The sequence below is a fragment of the Petromyzon marinus genome, chromosome 44 (genome assembly GCF_048934315.1).
Source record: "Petromyzon marinus isolate PM22_M1 ecotype Great Lakes invasive population chromosome 44, UKy_Petmar_22M1.pri1.0, whole genome shotgun sequence".
NCBI classification, from domain to species: Eukaryota; Metazoa; Chordata; class Hyperoartia; order Petromyzontiformes; family Petromyzontidae; genus Petromyzon; species Petromyzon marinus.
In genome coordinates, this window is record NC_133710.1 from 6170667 (window position 1) to 6192589 (window position 21923).

Consider the following 21923-nt stretch of genomic DNA (forward strand, 5'->3'; position numbering starts at 1 on the left):
GTAGCCAACCGCGCTGGTCAGAGGTGCGGGGGAAAGACAACAACCGAAAGATAAAAATGAGATTGTTAATCTAGATGATGATGATGATTTAAAAGTGCACAGCTCCAGCGGCTTCCTGATATCGCAAGGAAGAGCGTTCCAGACGGCCGCGGAAGCGCATCTGAAAGCGCGCGATGCGGTGACCACCGTTTGTGTTCGATGGCTAGCCAGAAGCCGCTGCGAGAACGACTGGAGTTAAACACAACTAAAGACTAATTTACAAGTTGTCGTAACCCGGTATAGTTCTATGTTAGTCACTAGCTTTACTACACCCGCCTTCGCCCGGGACTTGGATTCTTGTTGGATTAATACACGGTCTACGCGGAGGGTGGGTGGGGGGGATGCGTGACGTCAGCAGGCACAATGCGTGACGCTGCCGCATGCGGGTGACATCACAGATGTGACGTCACCGCTCACTTGCCGTGCAAAATATCCATTATTGCGCCCCCCCCCCCCAAAAAAAAAAGACAAAAAGCTAACCCACGTGCCAAATTTAAAGTTTGTTGCATGTCGGGAAGTATGCAAAAAATTTCGAACAGACACATTCACAAATTTCCTTTTAATATATAGATTAACCCACGTTTCTGCCAAAAAACACCCATTCATCGAATCGACCACATTCCAATGCAGCAGGAATCTGAACCAAGTCATTGAGGCTTTGTCGACCAAGAACTTTGGTTTACTAGCCCTGACCTGCTGATCAGACCCACATGGGACGAGGACTGTGATGTATTTTGCTTATAAAAGCCAGGAGATTAAATGTAATGCGCCGTTGAGAACACACACCACACAGTTGTTTGCAAGCGTGGCCTGATTTACACAAGGCCAATTTAAACACACGCAACATTTGAAAGACATTTCGAATGGAACCAAACAAGGCTAACAGCATAACAACAACATACGGCACATTTGAATAAGGCTCGCTTGCTTCTCTTAAACAAATTCGATCGAGGAAAGCCAATTGACCGATGAGCCCAATTTGCGTTCAATATTTGGAGACTCAGAACCCTCCTGAGTCGCTTTCTAGGATTTAAAAAAAGGGAAATCTAATTAAAAATCGCGTTTCCCCTTTCACAAACCCCCCCCCCGCTCCCACCCCGTTCTAATGGCCCTCCCCGGCTCCCGTAAGTGACAAATCCCAGCCCCGCCCCTCAGGACAAAGGCGCGCGCGCGCGCCTCCTTTGCCCGCGTCTCCTCGACCCGAGTTGAACACCGACTCCGGCACAGGGACTCCCCCCCACACCCTTCCCCGGTGAGGTCTTCCACTCCACAACTTCACCTCCGTAAGCGCGGCAGCGGCTGCGGCGGCGGCTGGGGGACGCGGCGGCGGCGGCTGCGGCGGCGGCGACGGCTGCGGCGGAGGCCTCGCGCGGCGGGCCGCAGAGGGCGGCGATGCGGCCTGCTCGCCTAGGCTCGAGTCAGGATGCGGCGCGGGGGGCCGAGGCCCTCGGCGCTTTAGAGCTGTTAACGTTTTTAAAACGACGCCTTGCCGCCGCCGCTCGCCACCACCACCACCACCACCGGTCACTCGCCTTTGCGGTATTACAGTTTGCGCGTCGGTCTTCGCGGGGCGTTTGGCCCCGTGCGTCGAGCTCCCACCCATTTGCTTTGCCGCGGTGATGGGGCGCGCGCGCGGGGTGTGGGGGTCAAGTGGCGATGGAGGCCACGGGGCCGGTGTCGATTTGGTCGCCGGCCGCTGATCGTGAGCCGTGGGCCACGGTGCGAGGGTGGGGTGGGGGGGGGAACCCATAAAGAGCTTCGTAGCTCTTCAGATTCCTCCAGTCGTAAATCAACTTTCTGACTATTGAATCGCGCACTCTGTATAGATGGAGAGGCGTCCGTCTTTGGGGATGCCTTCGCCTAGTAGTGGATTAACCACGCCGATTAATAGAATGCACAGCGTGGCTCGTTTTGTTGGCAGTAAGCCCCCCTCCCCCCCGGGGGTTTGCGTTTTGCCGCCGTCGTTACTGCCGCTGGGCTCACTATGTCCAGACGGGTCTGACGTCCACACCAGACTTGTCAACAGCGAACACGCCGATGCCTTTCACCGTCTTCAAGATCCCTCCATTAAAGTCACCCCCCCCCCGTGGCATGCCTCTCTCCTCCACAGCTCCCGCACTCTCCCACCACTCCCATTTGATCTCACTCAACACTCTACGCCCCCTCCACGCGCTCTCCTTTCCTCTCCCCTCCCTTAGAACAACTACTCCGCTCCAATCACTCACCGCTCTCGTCTCCTCTCCACACACTCGTACCCGCTCTCTATCCTCTCATCTCATTCAGCTTCCCTCCCCGCACTTATCTACTAACCCCACCCCCCACCCCACATCTCAACTCATTCTAACTCTCCCCTCCACGCACCCCCTTCCGCTCAAACAACCAAGCCCGTCGAAGTTTCCAGTCAACCTTCACACAGTGGGAGGGTCGTGTTGCCCCCAAAATGTATTGGACTTATTTCCTCCCAGCAATCCGTACTGTCGACTGCCCCTGTTCAAATCCATCTAAGCTACGAGACCCCCCCCCCATTACTGAGGACGCTTCCGGTCGACAAAACAAACACGCTCCACCGTTTCTGTAACAGCGTCTTGAGATGCAGTCGCATCTAAACGCCGTACACATCCACATGATGTATTGTAACGTCGCAAACAAAAAAAATTCCCGCTCCAGGATGTGAAAATACGTGAACAAGAAGGCACCCACCCACCCCTCGCTTCCATCCCCTTCCCTTCCTCCACGCAGCTTTTGCTGAATCCCGACTCTCACGCCGCAACTGACCAGGTCCAGTCTCACGCATTGATCGTTTCTCGAGAGCTCCTACTTGAGCCACTCTCGGTCATACACCAGGCAGTCGGTCATTTGAAGACGTTAAGAGCAAAGAATAACACTGCAACTGCCTTCGCTTTGTTTTATTATTTGCGGCCGTTTGTCGCTCCACTGCTGGATGAAGGGCTTCCCGTACTGGTCCAGTGCAGGTTGGTGAAGTGGGGAGCTGATTTCAGTGTTTGGCGAGAACCGGGCCGGCGGACGCAGTGAACGAACCACTGTGCCACCACTCCCACCAGGTTCACCCCGTAATGTAAAATCGGCCATTATTTATCCACAGCTGAATTGAGGCCTTTACAACCCGTTAGCGTGCATCATGGCCACACGACGAAACATCCATCTAGCTCCTGATTTTTGATCTCGCTGCATCGTCATATTTGCAGGACATGCTCTTTGGGTGCCTTCTCTTCTCTGGCTGCCATTCCATCACTGGGCTCGTCCATCAGCCATTATCCATTCTTGCAACACGTCCAGCCCAAGCCCACTTATAATGAACGCAAACGCTTCTCAACAGCCACTGTGACGTTCCCTCGGTGATCCGTGCATTCCCCGTTTTGTCTCGCAATGTAAATGCCGAGCATGCTTGTGCATATTGCAGCTTCTCCCCAATTTCGTTTGCGTCGATGTCTCTGGTCCGTACTGCGTGGCTGGCAGTACTCGCAGTTACGGTACATGATTACTGATTAGCATGTGCCGCTGTTAGCTCCATCCTCAACATTCACAGCATGCGACAGCTCTTCCCCTTTGGCAGGTGGAAATCGCTGCAAATTTGAGCTTTTCTATTTTTTTCCTAGCTAACAGTTGATGATGATAATAATAATAACGTACAGTCCTTTTGTCAAGTCACTATTGAAGTGCTTCCAACGCAGTGTCAATCATTGGGGTTGTCTGAACAGAGTTGGCTGCGTGCAGTCTTACGGTGCGTGATTACTGATGAGCATGTGCCGCAATTAGCACGGGCATCGGCAAATATCGCAACCCCCCCCTCCTCCCTTTGGCAGCTGGTTGAATTTGTCTCGTCGCCGCTAGGGTTGCGTTCCACCACCTCTGTCCGATGTCCACATTTCTGATCCACACTTCACAGTTGGCAGCGTTGTGTTCCGCCACCGGTGTGGTCTTGATCGCCGACGAGCACGCCTCGCAACGGTTCGCAGCACGTCACGTTTCCACCCCCCCCTCCTCTCCATCACCCTCCCGCAGGTGACTTGACTGAAACCCAACGCGCCTCATGGCTTCCAAAGTGGCAATGTCGAATCCGCACGAGGACTTCCCGGCATGGCTCGCCTCGCAGGGCATGAAGCTCAAGTTCGCCGAGGCAATGGAGCGCGACCTGGGCATCACCGACTACGAGGAGCTTCTGGCGTGCGCAGAGGATGCACAGGTGACGGCCGAGCTGTTCCGCTTTGCTCGCGAGAAGCTGCCGTTCGCGCACTACGCCGTGCTGCGACGCATTGTGTCCGGCGTGGTGATGACGGCGCGTGGCGCCGGCAAACGGCCGCGCCGCGGTCGTATCGGCGGCCAGGGGCAGTTCTCGCCGCAGTCGGCGATCGCCGTGGTGCTCGAGGCCATCGTGGCGACGCTCAACAGCCTGAGCCAGGAGCTGCTTGAATCGGCCAAGAGATTCACCTTCCTGGATCCGGCGAACCATGGAGGTCTCCTGAACGACGACGACGATGACGACGATGATGATGGTGCGTCTGTCTGTCTGTCTGTGTGTGTGTGTGTGAGAGAGCGGCAGTGTAGCGGTAAGCGGGCTGCGCTAAGCTAGAAAAAGCAAACGGCTTGAATTCGATTCCCGCTCACGGCCAACGCCAGTGACGATTATCTGAACCGGTCCTGGTCCTCCCCTAGGTCGACTCAGCCTCAAATGAGTACCCGGTGCGGTGTGCAAACATCGCCACTGGGGAGAAAAAGGCGGCTGGGCGTGGTACTGGCCACCCACCCCCTCGTGTGCCGTGTAGGCCTGCATAGGTGCTGCTCGCTAACAGCACTTGCCCCAACAGTCTGTGTTAAGACTTTACGGGGGGTCTTTGTCCTTTGTGTGACCTTTTTTTTTACTTACAACTTTCGTGACTGCAGGAATTCATATTCTTGGTACTTTCGGTAAAGTCACGTAGATAGAAAATAATACAATTTAATAACATTTAAATTAAATTGCTGTGACCTCACTTTCTCATTGCATCTTTCTCTTTCCTCCGCCTTGTCTCAACTCTCCTTTCGCTGGGCATTCCACAAACATGTTTACCTGGCCTCACCTGTGTTGCACATAGTTGGGTTTATGTGATCACCCTTGCAACCACCTGAGGTGCTACACCTATCAGAATGTTTTGGAAAAAAGAGTGTGATGTCTGAATTGAACTTTGAGCACAGATTGTGACAATTCATTAGACTGCGAGAGGGAGAATGGTGGCTGGCTACGTACGGTGCAAAATAAGTTCTACATGCATACCTCGTTGTTACACCAGTTAAGGAGAAAACAAATGGTTTTATCGTTTCACAAAATGAAAAATTACGTTTTTGAAGTTGAACATGATTGTTAACCTATTTGTATTTTTTTATTTTTAAATTATATCTTAAAGCTATTTTATATTCGATATTTATTCAATTTTATATACTTCAGCCCCTTGGTGTTAGTTAGACTTTTAACCCTTATTATAGTAAGACTTGTTTAAAACTTATTTAAGATTTTAGATTCCTATATGTTGAATGTATGCACCATCCTGCCAAAGTAAATTCCGTGTCGGTGTGAACTTTCATGGCGAATAAAACCCTTTCTGATTCTGATTACTTGTTTCTGCCTTGACTGACATGTAATATGTTAATAACATTACCCAATGATTTGCTTCACTGACCCTCTTCTGTCGCCGCTCTTACCACCTATTTTTCTCCAGCTCCACTTTGTCCACCACTTCCACCATCGTTATAAGCGGTACCACCCCTGTCCTACTTTCGCCACTTCCTCTTACACATCCATCACCTCCCCTAACTTCGTCCTCAATGCGACGTCTTCCTTCTCTCACTGATGGCGCCATTCTTAGTACTCTTTGTTGTTCCACCCCGAGTGTCATTCACGTCTTCCACCTCCCTTTCACCTTCTCCACTCTGTGGCCTATCCTGAATTCAGGCTTACCCTGAATTCAGGCTTATTTTACTGTACTTTGTATGTCACCAGTAGCACAATGATGGAGGGATGGGAAAACCAAAATTAAAACGTGACTGCTGCGTCTTCGCCGTAGGTCCGGTGGACGGTGACGAGGTGTACCTGCCTGACGATGAAGATGAGGGGACGGCGATGGCGGGGGCAGAGTGGGACGAGGAGAATGCGTGGACGGACGGGAGCCCGACCACAGATGCTGCCACCGCTGGTGAGGGTCTCCTTGGTCCGCACTGCCGCGCCGCTAAACTTTTGCCGTTTGAGCCGCGTCGTACCGCCAACGGCGCTGACAAACCGTACCGCCGTACTCATGATGGTGTAACCGTTTCGGCAATTTCTTTACCAGGGCACTACTGCACTACTGGATCACGCCACTGAACATCTCCGCCACCAAAATTGTAGCGCTGAACTGCACCACCGAAGTGCACCAAGCGAGCCTACGCGCCGCCGATTCGCTGCACCATTCTACCACCGAACCGTTGCATCGTCAAAACGAGCACACGGCAAGCAGGCGAACCACATTGCGATGGTGCCTTGTCAATGATGGCTCGTGGCTTGGTGCCACAGTCCTTAAGCGTGCACCCCCCCCGCCTCACCCTCCCCCCTTCCTCCCCACTCTCAGCACTGGGGGTGGAGTCTCGCGCCGTTGCCGCTCGCGCCGCCCGTGACCCCGGCGGACAGCAAGCGACGGGGATGTCGTGGCGACGCATCAAGACTGAGGCCGCGTGGAAAGGTAACATCGCTCACGTCGTTTAACTCTGTTACCTCTTCACGTTGTTACCACCCCACCTCACCTCGTCACCCTGTTGTTATCGTCACACCCTGGCTTGCCAGGGGAAGACGGTTACGGCGAAAATCTGGGATAGTTCCCCCCCGCCCGCACGCACGCGTGGGTTTCCTCCCGTTTTTAAACTCCCATTAATCGTTGGGTAACATCTTAACATGTAGAGGACTGCAGAGCTTGGGCCTGTTGTTGGTGCCGACTCATAGCGGTGCTGCCTTGCTGCTTGCGTGTGGTTCCTCGCGCCTCTGTTGCGAATACTGTGTACGTCAGAAGTTGACGTAATTTTAATTAGCATCTCATCTCAGTGATGCTGTAGGGTATAATGTGTCACGTGGCTCTCGGCCAAGTGAGGATTTTGCCGTGTGGCTCATAGGGTCAATAAGTCTGATACCCCCCCCCCCCCCCCCCCCGGGTTTGGTGATCACGTCACATCGATCATGTCGATGGGACTTTTTTGGCAGTATCAAAATGATGAGAAAAAAAATCGAATAGGATTTACTCATTTTGACAATAAAACAGGTGTTCATGCAGACTTGATGTCTTGCAAAAAAGGTCTTTAAACTTCTTAGCACCTTCCATTTTATTGCCAGAAATATTCAAGCCTTATAGGTACATCGATGCTTACTCTTTGGTTCTTTCGGCAAAGTCACGTAGGTATAAAATAAATAAAATCACGACGTTTCGGGCTCAACACAAGCGTCCGTCGTCAGGTGGGACAACCACAGCAATTGTGTTGCGCCCGAAACGTCGTGATTTAATTTTATTTATTTTATTTTCTACCTACTTGGGTGACTTTACCGAAAGAACCAAAGAGCATGGATCCCTGCAGTCACGAAAACTTCAAATCTAGATTGCATCGATGCTATTTAGCCGAGCGAGTTTTTCTTCTGTTTAACCTTGCACCTCTTTTATCCTCAACTCGTCGTCGCACCCCCTCGCACCTCGTCTCCGCAGAAGAGGCGGAGGCAGAGGCCGGCAGTCCCATGGTGGACGACGCCGCTGCCGTCGCGACCGCCACCGACGACGACCCTGATGCCGCCGACATGGCCGGCTGCAGCAGCAGTGGCTACCGCTTCCTGCCGAGGAGGGTCAAGAGCGAAGCCTTCCCAGGTGACAAAGCTGGGTTTGGGGTGGAGGGTTTGAGATGCCAGCATGGGGTGAGGAATGGGAATGTTATCGGTTTCGCTTCTCCTCCAACCGCCTTTGGATTACTAGAATGAAGAAAAATCCCTCCTTTATTTATCTCGTTTTTTTTACCACAACTTTTTATTTTACCAGGTTAAGGCCCACTGAGCTGTATAGCTCGTTTTCAGAAGCGACCTGGCCACAAATGATAGTCCAATGAAGTGGCTTATCACGTCGAAATTTATAAGTAGCCAAATACTACAACATGCACGTTAATTGTCATTTGAATTGTCACGGCTCATTTGTACGGTCTCGTCCATTGCAGAATCTTCGCTGTGCCACATCGGTGAACCAAGCAATTTTGCCTCTGCGACTCTAAAAGAGAAAGTGGGTGTAGAGTCTGGTGTCGGTTACAAGTTAACGACAAATGAAATGATTAATTCAAGCCAGGGACAGGGTTCCTTATCCTTACCGAGATGCTTGCATTGACGTATGAACATCATTTCAGGTGTTTTCTAAGTGGGGTAGGCCTCTTTGTGTCTGCGGACCACGTGAAATTAAGTCGCAGGCTGCGTCTGGCCAACAAGTTACGTTGAGCGTTCCCGAGACAACTCTGTGGATTTCCCCTCTCTCTGCACAGGCGAAGACGACGAGCAAGGCGTGTCGGACGACGGTTACCACTGGGGCGGGGGTGCCCAGCCCGGGCTCGCCATGCCACAGCCGAACGCAGACGGCCATGGCCCCCGCCGCGCCACCTCCTTCGCCGACAACTCGGCCTCGTCGCGCCGCCGCCGCCAGCAGTCGCGACCCGCCCACCGCGGCGGGAAAACGGACAAGAGCAAAATGCTGGAGGAACTCATCATGGCAGTGAAGGGCGGTGGCTCGTCGCAGCAACAGCAGCAGCAACAGCAGCATCAGCAGCAGCAGCACAGCCCGAGCCAGGCGGCGGGCGGCGACGGCGACGAGGTGGTGGGCGTGTGGTGGAAGCCGTCGGCCGACAAGCCGTACCACTGCCAGGACTGCGGCAAGACGTTTACGCAGAGCGCGCAGCTCAACATGCACCGGCGCATCCACACGGGTGAGCGGCCGTACAAGTGCGGCTTCTGCGGCAAGGCGTTCACGCAGTCGGCACATCTGGCGCAGCACCGGCGCACGCACACGGGCGAGCGGCCGTACAAGTGCGGCGAGTGCGGCCGCGCCTTCATCACCTCGTCGCACCTCTCGCGGCACCGCAAGGTGCACATCGCCGCCTTGGACCTCGCCGGCGTGCCGGCGCCGGCCAACGATGACACGCTTTGAGCCGGCGGGGGGGGGGCGCTTCTCGGAGTTTGCAGCGCGAGCAAATGGAGCCGTCCTCGGCGCGTGTTTGTTGTGGGCGAGCGGGCGGGCGGGCGGGCGGGCAAGTAAGAGGGGGGGGAATGTGAGTTGTTCCGCTTGAGCTGGTGCTGCTGGGAGACGGGAGATGTTTTAACCCTGTGTCTTTTGTGGTCAGGCGTGTAATGATTCCTGGATTTGAAACATTATTGTTAACCGCGAGCAAGCACGTGCGTTGTTTTACTGTTGGCACGCTCGTTTTATGCGACGCCTTGGGGAGGGCCCTTATCCAGCAGCAGATTGATTTTAGGGCTGCACCAGAGGGTGGAGGGGTGGGGATGGGGAAAGCCCGACTACCCCCCACCCACCCGTCAATATAATTATTAAATGATTAATTTCCTACCATCCTGTGCCCGGCACAGGATGGTATATATATATTCTACCATCCTCGCACCCTACGTAGCCCACCATGCTAATCAGAGTTGGGAGTGTGTTGGCGACTACCTGTGGAAATTTGGCTCAATGTAAGTACAAAGCCTTGCGCGTTACTGCTTGGATAAGCCCCGTGTCAACTGCTAGGATATTTAAAAACATGAGACAGAATGAGATTATACAAACGGCGAGACTCTCCGGCAGATCGAATATGCCACGGAATTGGCCCAGGGGACAATTCGTTTTTATAGTGACGTGGGTTCGTTCCGTGCCGATGAAGCTCCACGTCTGTAGGCCCTCCCCCCGGGGTTGGTGGTGGTTGTGAGATTCCCAACCGGGGGAGGTTGAGGTGGCCAGTAGCTGGCAGTGCGGGAAGCAGGTTGCTGATGAGTCTTGTCTGTTTGAGAGGGGGGTTTTCTCCAGGTACTCCAGTTTGGGTGGGTGTATGTCTCATCGGTATATAAGTAGGTAATGGGATGGTTTAACTACTCGGTAAAGTGATACTGAATCCATGGGGGTTATGGGCTTTTGAACTGGGAATCATTTATCTGATGACTGATTGGCCGATGGATTCCGTTCTTTTGGCGACTATTCAATCCACTTACCTACTACTGTACTTTGTTATCGTTTGCTGGAATTGTAAAAACAAATATGTTATCTTTTTATTTTCTGTATCGTTATAATAGAAGAATGTGTACCCTATGTGAAAATATTTGTAATTGTATACCTTTTAGTTGTACGAGGGATTTAATTCAGTTAATTTTTTTTTTTTACGAATCGTGGGGTGGGGTTGGGGGTCTGAGAACCATGGCGCCCAGGGTCTTGCCAGATCGCGAAATCATAATGCCTATGTCAAAGTCCGTTTTTGAACTTTCAGACTGATCCACAAATGTATTCGCTACACTTAAACGTCTTGCTGGGGGTCACAACACACGTCCCGAAGCAAATGAAATGCTTTTTACTGTTTCACGGTATATTTTGTTATGACCATCACGTTGACTGTATTTGGTGTGTACAGTTGCACTGTTGTAATGAAAGCTTAATCTATCGTAACTTAAGCACGTTGGGAAACTCCACAAATCGGAGTATCCTCAACACAACCCTACGTGGATTTATATCGCGGCCCCCCGTGTGAACGGGGAGGGGCTTGCGGGGACCGCTAAAATTTGAGAGAGGAAAAAATATTAATGAAAATCGCACCCCCGAAAGCTCGAGACTTAAGCGGTCAAAGCCGTGCTGTGACCTGCCGTTAGCTGCCGCTCCACGCCGCGCAGAATAGTCGTGTGTCCGGCAGGCCCAGTTTAGTACTGTGCTGTAAAAAAAGTCCCTAACTGCACCTGCTCCACCACCACCACCACCTCCAGGACAATGTTATATAAGAATAACAGGGTATGCCATGGCATACCTCTGAATTATGCCTGTATTTCAGTGGCGTGCTGTATTCTTGTAACATAATCGTTTTTATTTGATTAACTGACTACATTGCATACCCCAATTCTACAGTATGAATGGTTCACAGCAGTGTGGTGTCTTTTGAGTGATGAACCAAATGCTACACTGCACCTGTTCTTAGCATTGCCGTATGCTGCCTCCAGCTGCGAGTCCATTGCCTTCTGGCTCCCCTCGCCTCCAAAAAAGGGCCTTGGCACAAACACACACTCTGCCGGGGTGTGTGAATATTTTCTTGGCCACTGCAAATGATGATGGTGCCGAGTTTTTGTGCGACCCTGATTAACGTGCTTTTGAAGCCTTTAAGGAACGGTGGCCGGGGATGGGGACTGGACAGTGGAACGGAAGAATAGAGCCGAAGATTGGACAGGGTGGGGGGGGGTGCAGGGGGGGGGGTTGAGCTGAGAATTTGTCGTCGGGCAGAGAACGAAAGAAGAGGAGCTAATTAAGATGCCTGAAATTAAACTGACTAGAGAAGCCACGTGGATTCGAAGACATTCGCGGGTTTAGAAACATTGTTGACCTACGAAGAGTAAGTTGAATTGGGCATGATGCATGGCTGGAGAAGAGGTGGACCACTGGTCAAGAACTATAGATGTCAGTGCATTGCCCTCTGCTGCCCTCACAACATTGCCATGCAGCAAGCACCCTCTTGGAGCTCATTGCGCGGTGGGTTGCCCTTCCAAGCGCCATGCAGGCTGCTCTGCGTCTCTTCACTTCAGAGAGGTCCTCGTGGAGATGGGGGACGCGTTCTGGGTGATATGGTCATGTGCTGTGACACTTGACGACTACGGACATGGTTAATTGTGAAATTCAGGAGAGCAGAACTTGGTTTTAAAATGGGACATTGGGCTTGTGGCTTGAAATGGGAAAGACAAAGGTTGAGATCTTGAGGTGCGTCCTTACAGGCAGTTTCGGGGATGTCACACACCGGGGCTTCCTGCGTTGTCGGTGAAGGTGATCAACGCTGGAATGGACTTGTCGGACCGTTTTTGTTACCGAAACGCAACAGCCACAGCAGTGTCAATGCAGCCCGATTTAACTATCCCGTTAACAAAAATATATATTTTCCAGATAATAGCAGGTCTAAATATTACGTGATTTGTTACGGTTAACGACTGCCAAAGGTTCATTGCTTCGGCTCACCGGTCAAGTTTGTGGTGACACAATGTAATCGGTAGTTAAGTCTTGTGTGCATGCTGCTGCGTGAGGAAGCTTTTCAAACGCAACGTTTTCATTGACGTCTAACTACCAAACGGTGTATTTAATAAAGTAGATGATTAAACGATTAATTTGCTTAATTCACAATAAAGGCAGAGGTTTTGTATTTAATCATGTAAGTCATGGACATACGGTTCTACGGTGATCTGTATTTTGAAGGCTTTGTTGATAATAAATGATTGCAAACATTTGCGACGTGAGGTTTGCGGTGTGAATATTTTAACCGAAAAAACCGAAAGAATACACATTATAATAAGGCCATTGTTTTAATTGATATTTCTCCAGGTCTTGTCTTTTCACAGTGGCTTGTTGTCTTTAAACCAGAGCTTAACGTTTTGCAAGAAACCGTGCAGATTTTGCCGACAAGTCGGAGGTGCGGAGCCAAGCTCAGGACTGCTCGAAAGCCTATCCCAGTTTCCAGACCTTGGTGTCAAGATTCATTTATGTGTGCAAAATTACATCTCGTGTAATTTAATTGCGGTTACATTTATCGTCGACCATTGTACGCTGTGGGATGAAGGCCGCTTCACGCTGCTGCGTCTGCTTGTCAAGTCGTTTTTGTCAGGCGTTGTTTCACTCCTTTGGCTGCCATTCCATCGCAAGGCTCGACCATCGGCCGTTATCCCTCCCCAGCAATTCAGGCTGCTCAAAGCCCACGACTTTTCTTTTTAAGGCAACGTGATCATTATTAATGTGATTGTTCTCTATCCCCACGTGGTTCACTTTCGGATCATTCATCTCGCCACGCATCTTTGCAAACGTGCCGGCTGCTGTTTCCCTTGTCATTCTTTATGATTTGTACACGTGAATCATGCAATGACGGTGATAGCAAACGAGAAAGTCTGCCACTGCTATAATCACATCGGTTATCAAAGAACACCGCCTGGACTTGCTGGCCCACGTTACCGCCGGGCATCGGAGAGAAGGGATTGGCAACAAAGACAAAGATCCCCCGTATAGCCTTAACAGAGTTGTGGCAAGTGCTGTTAGCGAGTAGCACATGAAGGCAGGCCCGCTACACGAGGGGGTGGGGTAGGTGGCTAGCACCATGCCCGACCGCCTTTGTCTCCCCAGTTGCAATTTTTTTTTACACACCGCACCAGGTACTCATTTGAGTCCGAGCCGACCTAGGGAAGGCTCAGGACCGGATCGGATAATCGTCACTGGTGTTGGTCGTGAGCGAGAGTCGAACTCGGATCTCCTGCATACCAGGCGAGGGAGTTAACATCTCGCCACCGCAGGGCCCCGTGGCAAACCACACCGTGTGCCCCCTTTTCCCCCAAATCGCGGGGCCCGGGGCCGTCGCCCCGATTCGCCATGCCCCGAGGGACGGCTCTGAGTCGAGGCATGCTTTGCCCCATGTGGCACTGATTTAGGGCGGGCTATGTACTCTAAGGTCATGTAGCATTATCACCATGTACAGAGTTACGCATTGAGTAATGCGTGCACTGAGCTATGAGACTGGCGGTCCGAGTTCAGTTCCTGGCCACGGGTAACGACACCAACCGCAAACGATCGGAGACATTCTGAGCCGGTCGTGGTATCCCTACCCACAAACCCCCTTAAATCAACATGCACTGAACATCGTGGCGAAGTATGGTCAAAACTCCTCCCCGCCCCCATCACTCCCGTCCATGCCTGGCGTAACGTGGAAAGGGTTTCAGCGAGCATTGTTCAGATTCATACAAATTCCCTGGGTTGTGTTGACTTACTACAAGCTCAGTGAATCATTAGACCTTTGCCAGTACCAAAATGTAATAATAGGGTTTTTTTCCCCTTTTTTCTGGCAACAAAACTGAAACCTTTTTACGAGGATTCATATATGCATTAACCACAATACCTGCAGTCAAAATGCAAACAAAAAAACATACTATGATAATGTATGATGCATTGTCCTTGAAACTGATTGGTCCACACCAAGGGACGGCTTTCTTTTGAGCCTCGACCAAATTGGTGCTCGACCAGATGACGCCATTCGGCTCTTGAATCGGGTGCAACCGCAACAAACAAAAAACATGAACAAGAAAACGTTCTTAAAAAGTGACTGTTACTGTGCAAACATACTTTGTTTCATCAAACCTCCTACGTATTTACTAACATTGTAAAAACAAATGTAACGACTGAGAACCAAAAGGGGTGTAAAGCCGCAAGTAATAAGTAATATAAAAAAAACACTTTTTTTTTAAACACGCTTTAATGAAATGTACCGTGCTAGTAATGGAAATACTCCACGACTCCAGGAAGTGGCCCCGAAGCGTGCCACAACGTAAGGGGACCGTGGCCAATGACAGCCAACGTCAGTTGAGCGTGGACAATTCGACCCAAGCCGAACCATCTAACCTATAAAAAAGAATGTTTTAAAATGTATTTTTATTTTTTAATGAAAGAATATAGTATTGTCATCAGTATGGCATAAGTATACCAAGTTTGCAGTCGATACCACATTGGAAAGTGGGTTACAATTTGAGTTACAAGATTTGAGCATACGACAGACAGACAGTGAGTTAAATAAAAGCGTGTAAATGTAAACAAAAAAAATGTTTTAGCTGTCGAACAATTTCACAGCAGAACGTTTGTGTGTTTGTTTGTTGCGTAAAACCGCGTAAGTAAAGGCGACTTCACTGGTTCAGACTCAACATTGTTAAAGAACTTCCCTGGCGAGTGGAGGGGGGGGGAATTTACATTTTGAATCTCGAATCTCGGGCGGCACGATCAGGAGGAGGCGGCGGCGCTAAAACTCAACTGGTGGGGGCAGTGTTGCTGTGCTGGTTTGTTTGTTGTGGTGGTGCTGGTGGGTTGTTGGTTGTGGTGCTGGTTGGTTGGTGGTTGGTTTGTTGGTGGTGGTGGTTGGTTGTGGTGCTGGTTGGTTGTTGGTTTGTTGGTGGTTGGTGGTGGTGCTGGTTGGTTGTGGTTGGTTTGTTGTGGTGCTGGTTGTTGGTGGTGCTGGCTGGTTGGTTGTGGTGCTGGTTGGTTGGTGGTTGGTTTTTTGGTGGTGGTGGTTGTTGGTGGTGCTGGTTGGTTGTTGGTTTGTGCTGGTTTGTTGGTGGTTGGTTTGTTGGTAGTGGTGCTGGTTGGTTGGTGGTGGTTGGTTGGTGGTTGGTTTGTTGGTGGTGCTGGTTGGTTTGTACTGGTTGGTGGTGGTTGGTTTGTTGGTGGTGGTACTGGTTGGTTGGTGGTGGTGGTGCTGGTTGGTTTGTACTGGTTGGTGGTGGTTGGTTTGTTGGTGGTGGTGGTACTGGTTGGTTGGTGGTGGTTGTGGTGCTGGTTGGTTGGTGGTTGGTTGGTGGTGGTGGTGCTGGTTGGTTTGTTGGTGGTGAGCTAAAGAGAGAAGAGGTGGGGAGAGATGCGGGGCAGAGATTAACCCAGGTAGGGGTGGCGGGCTGAACCGGAGACTGGACCACAACTCTACTGAGTTGCTGCAACTCTACTGAGTTGCTGCAACTCTACTGAGTTGCTGCAACTCTACTGAGTTGCTGCAACTCTACTGAGTTGCTGCAACTCTACTGAGTTGCTGCAACTCTACTGAGTTGCTGCAACTCTACTGAGTTGCTGCAACTCTACTGAGTTGCTGCAACTCTACTGAGTTGCTGCAACTCTACTGAGTTGCTGCAACTCTACTGAGTTGCTGCAACTCTACTGAGTTGCTGCAACTCTACTGAGTTGCTGCAACTCTACTGAGTTGCTGCAACTCTACTGAGTTGCTGCAACTCTACTGAGTTGCTGCAACTCTACTGAGTTGCTGCAACTCTACTGAGTTGCTGCAACTCTACTGAGTTGCTGCAACTCTACTGAGTTGCTGCAACTCTACTGAGTTGCTGCAACTCTACTGAGTTGCTGCAACTCTACTGAGTTGCTGCAACTCTACTGAGTTGCTGCAACTCTACTGAGTTGCTGCAACTCTACTGAGTTGCTGCAACTCTACTGAGTTGCTGCAACTCTACTGAGTTGCTGCAACTCTACTGAGTTGCTGCAACTCTACTGAGTTGCTGCAACTCGGGGGTCTTAGACCCCCCCTTGAGAGAGAGAGTTGAGTAGTGTGACCTTGAGCCGTTCTCCAGCCGAGGAAGTTGAACCCGGGAGCCTGTGGAGGAGACTCTGCAGCGGTCAAGCCCCGCGTCTTCTTCACCCGCCGCTCACCACCGCCACGCGTGGGAGAGCTGGCGGATACTTTACGTGCGTTTCCCTTCACCTCGTTAGGCTGCGAGGAGGTGTGTGTGTGTGTGGGAGAGGAGGACTCTTCACGCGCTCTTCAAGTTCCCCGTCTCGTCTAGAACTGCGGGACTTTAGCAGGCACATTTTTATATTTGTGGCCTAAAGGCCTACGGGGGCGGGGGGAGGAGCGGGGCCCCCGGCTCTTGCCTAGAACCCGCGCCGGGCGAGGCTCGCCGAGGCCGGGGGCAGCGGGAAAGGCGTCGCGGGGGTCCGGAGAAGGGACGGGTGTGAAATGATGAGGTAAACGAGGTGGACGAGGCGGGAATGTGGAGGTGAACGAAGAGGTGAGGGATTGTCGAGAGAGGGGAAAGTTCGTGCTACGGAGGTGAAGCCGGGACCACAGAGAGCCGCCGAGCGGCGCGGACTAGGTGAGAAAGGGCGAGGAGGTAAGAAGGGCGAATGAAGAGGTGGGACCGATGAGGTGGGTGGGCGGACAGGCGAAAGTGAGAGCGGTGGGAGAAGGGGTGAGAGCTGAGGAGAAAGAGGTGGCGGGTGAGGGAGTGGAGCGTGTCGGCGAAGTGGTGGATGAGGAGGACGACGTGGGCATTGATGCGATGGGGGTTGGTAAGGAGGTGATGAAGTTGAGGGTGGAGGGCGATGAGGTGGCAGAGTTGGTCAGGTGGGTGGTTGAGGAGGTCACGGAGGCGGGTGAGGAGGTGAGGGTGGCGGGTGAGGAGGTGAGGGTGGTGAGAGTGTTAGGCGACGAGGTGAGGGCGGTGAGTGACGAGGTTATGAGGGAGACGGACACAGGCGAGGTGATGATGCAGGTCCGCACCGTGAAAGGCGATGAGGTGGGTGAGGAGGTGGGCACCGTGAAGGAGGTGTTCGCGTGGGATGATGGTGATGATGATGGTGGTGGTGATGGTGGTGGTGATGATGGTAGTGATGATGGTGGTGGTGATGATGATGGTGGTGGTGATGGTGATGATGGTGGTGGTGGTGATGGTGGTGATGATGGTGGTGATGGTGGTGATGATGATGGTGGTGGTGATGGTGGTGGTGGTGATGATGATGATGGTGGTGATGATGATGGTGGTGGTGATGATGATGGTGGTGGTGATGATGGTAGTGATGATGATGGTGGTGGTGATGATGGTGGTGATGATGATGGTGGTGATGATGATGGTGGTGTTGGTGCGGAGGACGAGAGGGGACGCGTCCAGGTTCAACACCGCGCGCCGGTCGTCGTGAAGACCGAAGTCGTCGTGAAGGAGGAAGAAGAAGAAGGTTCGTTGTCTGACTGTTGCGTGCGACTGTTGTGTCTGTTAAATGTGACTGTTGTTTATGTTGTGTGCGACTGTTGTCTGTTAAATGCGACTGTTGTGTCTGTAAAATGTGACTGTTTATGTTGTGTGCGACTGTTGTGTCTGTTAAATGTGACTGTTGTTTATGTTGTGTGCGACTGTTGTGTCTGTTAAATGTGATTGTTGTTTATGTTGTGTGCGACTGTTGTGTCCGCCGAGTACGTCCTCGTGTATGAATGGTCGTGCTGTATGCTGTGTTGTATAATAATGTATATGACGTGTGTTGTATAATAATGTATATGACGTGTGTTGTATAATAATGTATATGACGTGTGTTCTATAATGTATATGACGTGTGTTGTATAATGTATATGACGTGTGTTGTATAATAATGTATATGACGTGTGTTGTATAACAATGTATATGACGTGTGCTGTATAATAATGTATATGACGTGTGTTGTATAATAATGTATATGACGTGTGCTGTATAATAATGTATATGACGTGTGCTGTATAATAATGTATATGACGTGTGCTGTATAATAATGTATATGACGTGTGTTGTATAATAATGTATATGACGTGTGCTGTATAATAATGTATGACGTGTGCTGTATAATAATGTATATGACGTGTGCTGTATAATAATGCATATGACGTGTGTTGTATAATAATGTATATGACGTGTGCTGTATAATAATGTATATGACGTGTGTTGTATAATAATGTATATGACGTGTGTTGTATAATAATGTATATGACGTGTGCTGTATAATAATGTATATGACGTGTGTTGTATAATAATGTATATGACGTGTGCTGTATAATAATGTATATGACGTGTGCTGTATAATAATGTATATGACGTGTGTTGTATAATAATGTATATGACGTGTGCTGTATAATAATGTACATGACGTGTGCTGTATAATGTATATGACGTGTTGTATAATAATGTATATGACGTGTGCTGTATAATAATGTATATGACGTGTGTTGTATAATAATGTATATGACGTGTGCTGTATAATAATGTATATGACGTGTGTTGTATAATAATGTATATGACGTGTGTTGTATAATAATGTATATGACGTGTGCTTTGTGCTGTGTTGTTTCTAAATATTGTGCAGGGTGGTCCAGATGTGTTCTGGCCGACCAATTAATTGACCTAAAAAAATGTCACCTTTGCACATTTGTTGTCTTTTTAACACACACACACACACACCCCTTATCAGGGCCTATCGCCGCCACATTACGTGTACGCACAAGTTTTTAGCTTAGCCGCGTTATGGGCGCGTTGGAAAGTGGCCCAACAATCACACATTCCCCTTCTTCTGGTGTAAATGTTAAGTCCACGAGTCAATTTGCTTATAAACCACAACGCTCGAAGCAACCAAAGCAGTGGAGGTGCTTGGCAGTGGTCGTGTTTCAAAGGAGGTGCCCGGCGTGGTGAACCGGCACGGATGAAAGTCCTGGGTTTGACTCGAGGTCTCAGTAACCCACAATTAAACCCGTTTTCTCAAGTTCAGTGAAATGGTTGGGTGTCAGCACGGATCACCAAATAATCCACAGAAAAATCATCGATGCGTGTTGGCTTTATGCTCGATTTAATGAAATTACACCTCTGTGAATTATAATTCAGAAAAAATAAAAATATATCCGTTTGAATACCAGCTTCTGGGAAAGCAAGCAGCGGCCTTCATTGCAAGCCCACGAGCGGCCCTGACGTTCTGCTCTTTCGGTAAAGTCACCACGTTAAAGGGAAACAATAAAATAATAATATATATAAAAATACAAAAATTCTCAGGACGTTTCCACCATAACACAAACGGTCATCATCAGGTGTGTTATGGTCGAAACGTCGTGAGAATTTTTTGTATTGTTTTATATATATTTTATTGTTTCCCTTTAACGTGACTTTACCGAAAGAGCTAAGAATTTGAATTACTGCAGTCACGAAAGCTTTAAATCAAAATTAAACCCCCAATGGTTTCCAAAATATGGCGGCCTTCACACTGATGAGGTCTTATCGGCGAAGGTGCCCCCACGAGTGAAGAACACTCGTCTCAAGAGGTCACTTTTTTCACAAGTCCTGCAGAACTGTTTTCTTACATTGGGCGTTCTGCAACAACTCCGGGTGCAAGGCTCAACGAAGATTTCCAAATTCCTCATCGCATATTATACTCCACGAGCACAATTAAAATAATTAGGGGAGCGGGCTGGGAGGGGAAAATGAAAATCATTTTTCACGTCTGCATTTTTTCGTCATGTATTATCAGTAGACGCGACCGACTCAAGCTCCGAGCCCGGCACGGCACGTTCATCCCCGCGTTCGCAAAAGGGAAGGATCGTCCCGACCTCGTGAAGCTCTACCAAAGCCCAAACGGGCACAACAAAATCATGGAGATCAGGATTCACCTCACGAGGTTACCCAAGTCCGCGAGTGAACTCCTCCGGTGCCGCGCGTCTTCCACCTCGCTCGGCGCGCATCCGGGGAGCGCAGGTTGGGAGCCGAGGAAGAGGAGAAGCGGCGCCGGCTGATGAGAGAGAAGCAGTTGAGGCCGCTGCCACCGGCGGCCGAGCATCGCGACGGCGGCAAGGAGAAGCCGGGGACGCTTGGTCCGCGCCGAGCGCGGCAAGACGTACCGGTACGCGGGCGGCTTGCGGAGGCACCGGTCGTCCCGCGCGCCCGCGGGCGAGCGCAGCTTCGGGTGCGGGAAGTTGCGGCAAAAGCGTTCGGCAGCGCGGCGCGAGCGTAGCCACGTGGCCGAGAGGCTCTTCCGGTGCCCCCGCACGTTCACGCAGCTCGACGGCCTGGCGCGGCGTGGCGCACGCTCGCTCGCCGCGCGAGCACCTGCGCCGGCACTCGGGCGCGAGGCCCTTGGTCCGCGGCGGGATGCTCGCGTGGGTGCGGGTGTGCTCGCCGAGCACGCCCGCACCCACGCGGGCGAGCGGCCGTACCCGTGCCACGAGTGCGCGGGCTGCCGTTCGCGCGGGCTGCCTTCACGCTGGAGGAGCGCGTGAAGCGCATCCACCCGCAGCCGCGGCCGGAGTCCGAGCCGAGGACGCGCGGGCAGGACGGCGCCAAGAGGTTACGTGCGGAGGCGAACGATGGGGAGCGAGACGGGGGAGACGCGCGCAAGAGGAGGGAAACACGAGCACGGGGGGAGACCTCGCTGAGCAGGAGGGGAGACGGAGGGGAGACGGAGGCATGGGGCTGGAAGACCACAGGGGAGGAGAGTGCGGAGACGCTGGGAGGTGCGGGAATGGGAGACCGTGAGGGAGAACACGTGAAGAGGGGATGAACAGGATGGGGAGACACGGTGAGGGGAGGCAGAGATGGGACACTTGGAGGCAAATGGGGAGAGACGTGCACAGGAGAAATAGGAACACATGGATTAGAGAACACTCGGGTCACAGACAACGACTTAAAGTTCGTGGGCTTCGACAGAACACAGCTCGAAGAGGTGATGGCTCATGGTCGAGACCACCAAAGACATGCCAGAGAGGACGTTGGTTGCAGAGATGGAGCAATGCAGATGGCTGCTGTACATGGAGCGACATGCTCACCAAGCTGATGAATTGCCATTTTGTATCACCTGGACCAGAGATGGTGATGGCATGGCCTGGGAGCGGGGAGGCCATCTAGCAGTGGATAGGTCATGGCTAATTTACTATTCTTCCTTGAATTGCTCTATCTTCCTATGGTTGAGGTCCGCATGTTACTGCGGCCCCCTGGCTGAAAATGTTAATGGTAACGTCGTGTTAATGCAGTCCCTTGCCACTGATATTTTAAGCCAGTCCCTATACTTGAGTTGACAAATAAAGAGCATCTTTTTTTCTTCACTTAAACGACTCGTGCATTTAAAGACAACTTACTCCCGACTTTAACGACACCAGGAAAAATGTAATGTTTGCCTATGCAAAATATTATTACTGCTGTTGATAAGTGGGCGTACTGGTTCCCACACTGGTTTTGCACTCCAGAGGCTGCAGGTTCCATCTCGCGGCCCCGGTATATTTGAAAGAATGGTTGCAAGTTTTTTTTTTAAACCATCACCTGTCTAGCCAGCGGGTGCAACCAACGACCAGGTCCGTATGCAATGGGGGTAAACGTGTGG

General features: G+C 51.0%; 2 protein-coding genes across 3 annotated transcripts; both read left to right on the forward strand.

Annotated features, from left to right (window-relative positions):
• Positions 1-1153: 1153 nt before the first annotated feature.
• On the forward strand, positions 1154-12536 carry LOC116951966 (uncharacterized). Its single transcript, XM_032970903.2, has 6 exons — positions 1154-1291; positions 4063-4553; positions 6099-6227; positions 6639-6749; positions 7755-7910; positions 8566-12536. The coding sequence occupies exons 2-6, from the start codon at positions 4091-4093 to the stop codon at positions 9222-9224; spliced, it is 1518 nt and encodes a 505-aa protein (XP_032826794.1). The 5' UTR covers positions 1154-1291; positions 4063-4090; the 3' UTR covers positions 9225-12536.
• A 3685-nt stretch (positions 12537-16221) lies between these two features.
• Positions 16222-21648, forward strand: LOC142930889 (uncharacterized). 2 transcript variants are annotated; one of them, XM_076073975.1, is made up of 2 exons: positions 16222-17780; positions 20082-21648. In XM_076073975.1, the coding sequence occupies exons 1-2, from the start codon at positions 16970-16972 to the stop codon at positions 20165-20167; spliced, it is 897 nt and encodes a 298-aa protein (XP_075930090.1). In that variant the 5' UTR covers positions 16222-16969; the 3' UTR covers positions 20168-21648. The 2 variants fall into 2 exon arrangements, with proteins under 2 accessions (XP_075930090.1, XP_075930091.1); XM_076073976.1 differs by having other exon boundaries at positions 16223-17780; positions 20085-21648.
• The last annotated feature ends 275 nt before the right edge of the window (positions 21649-21923 follow it).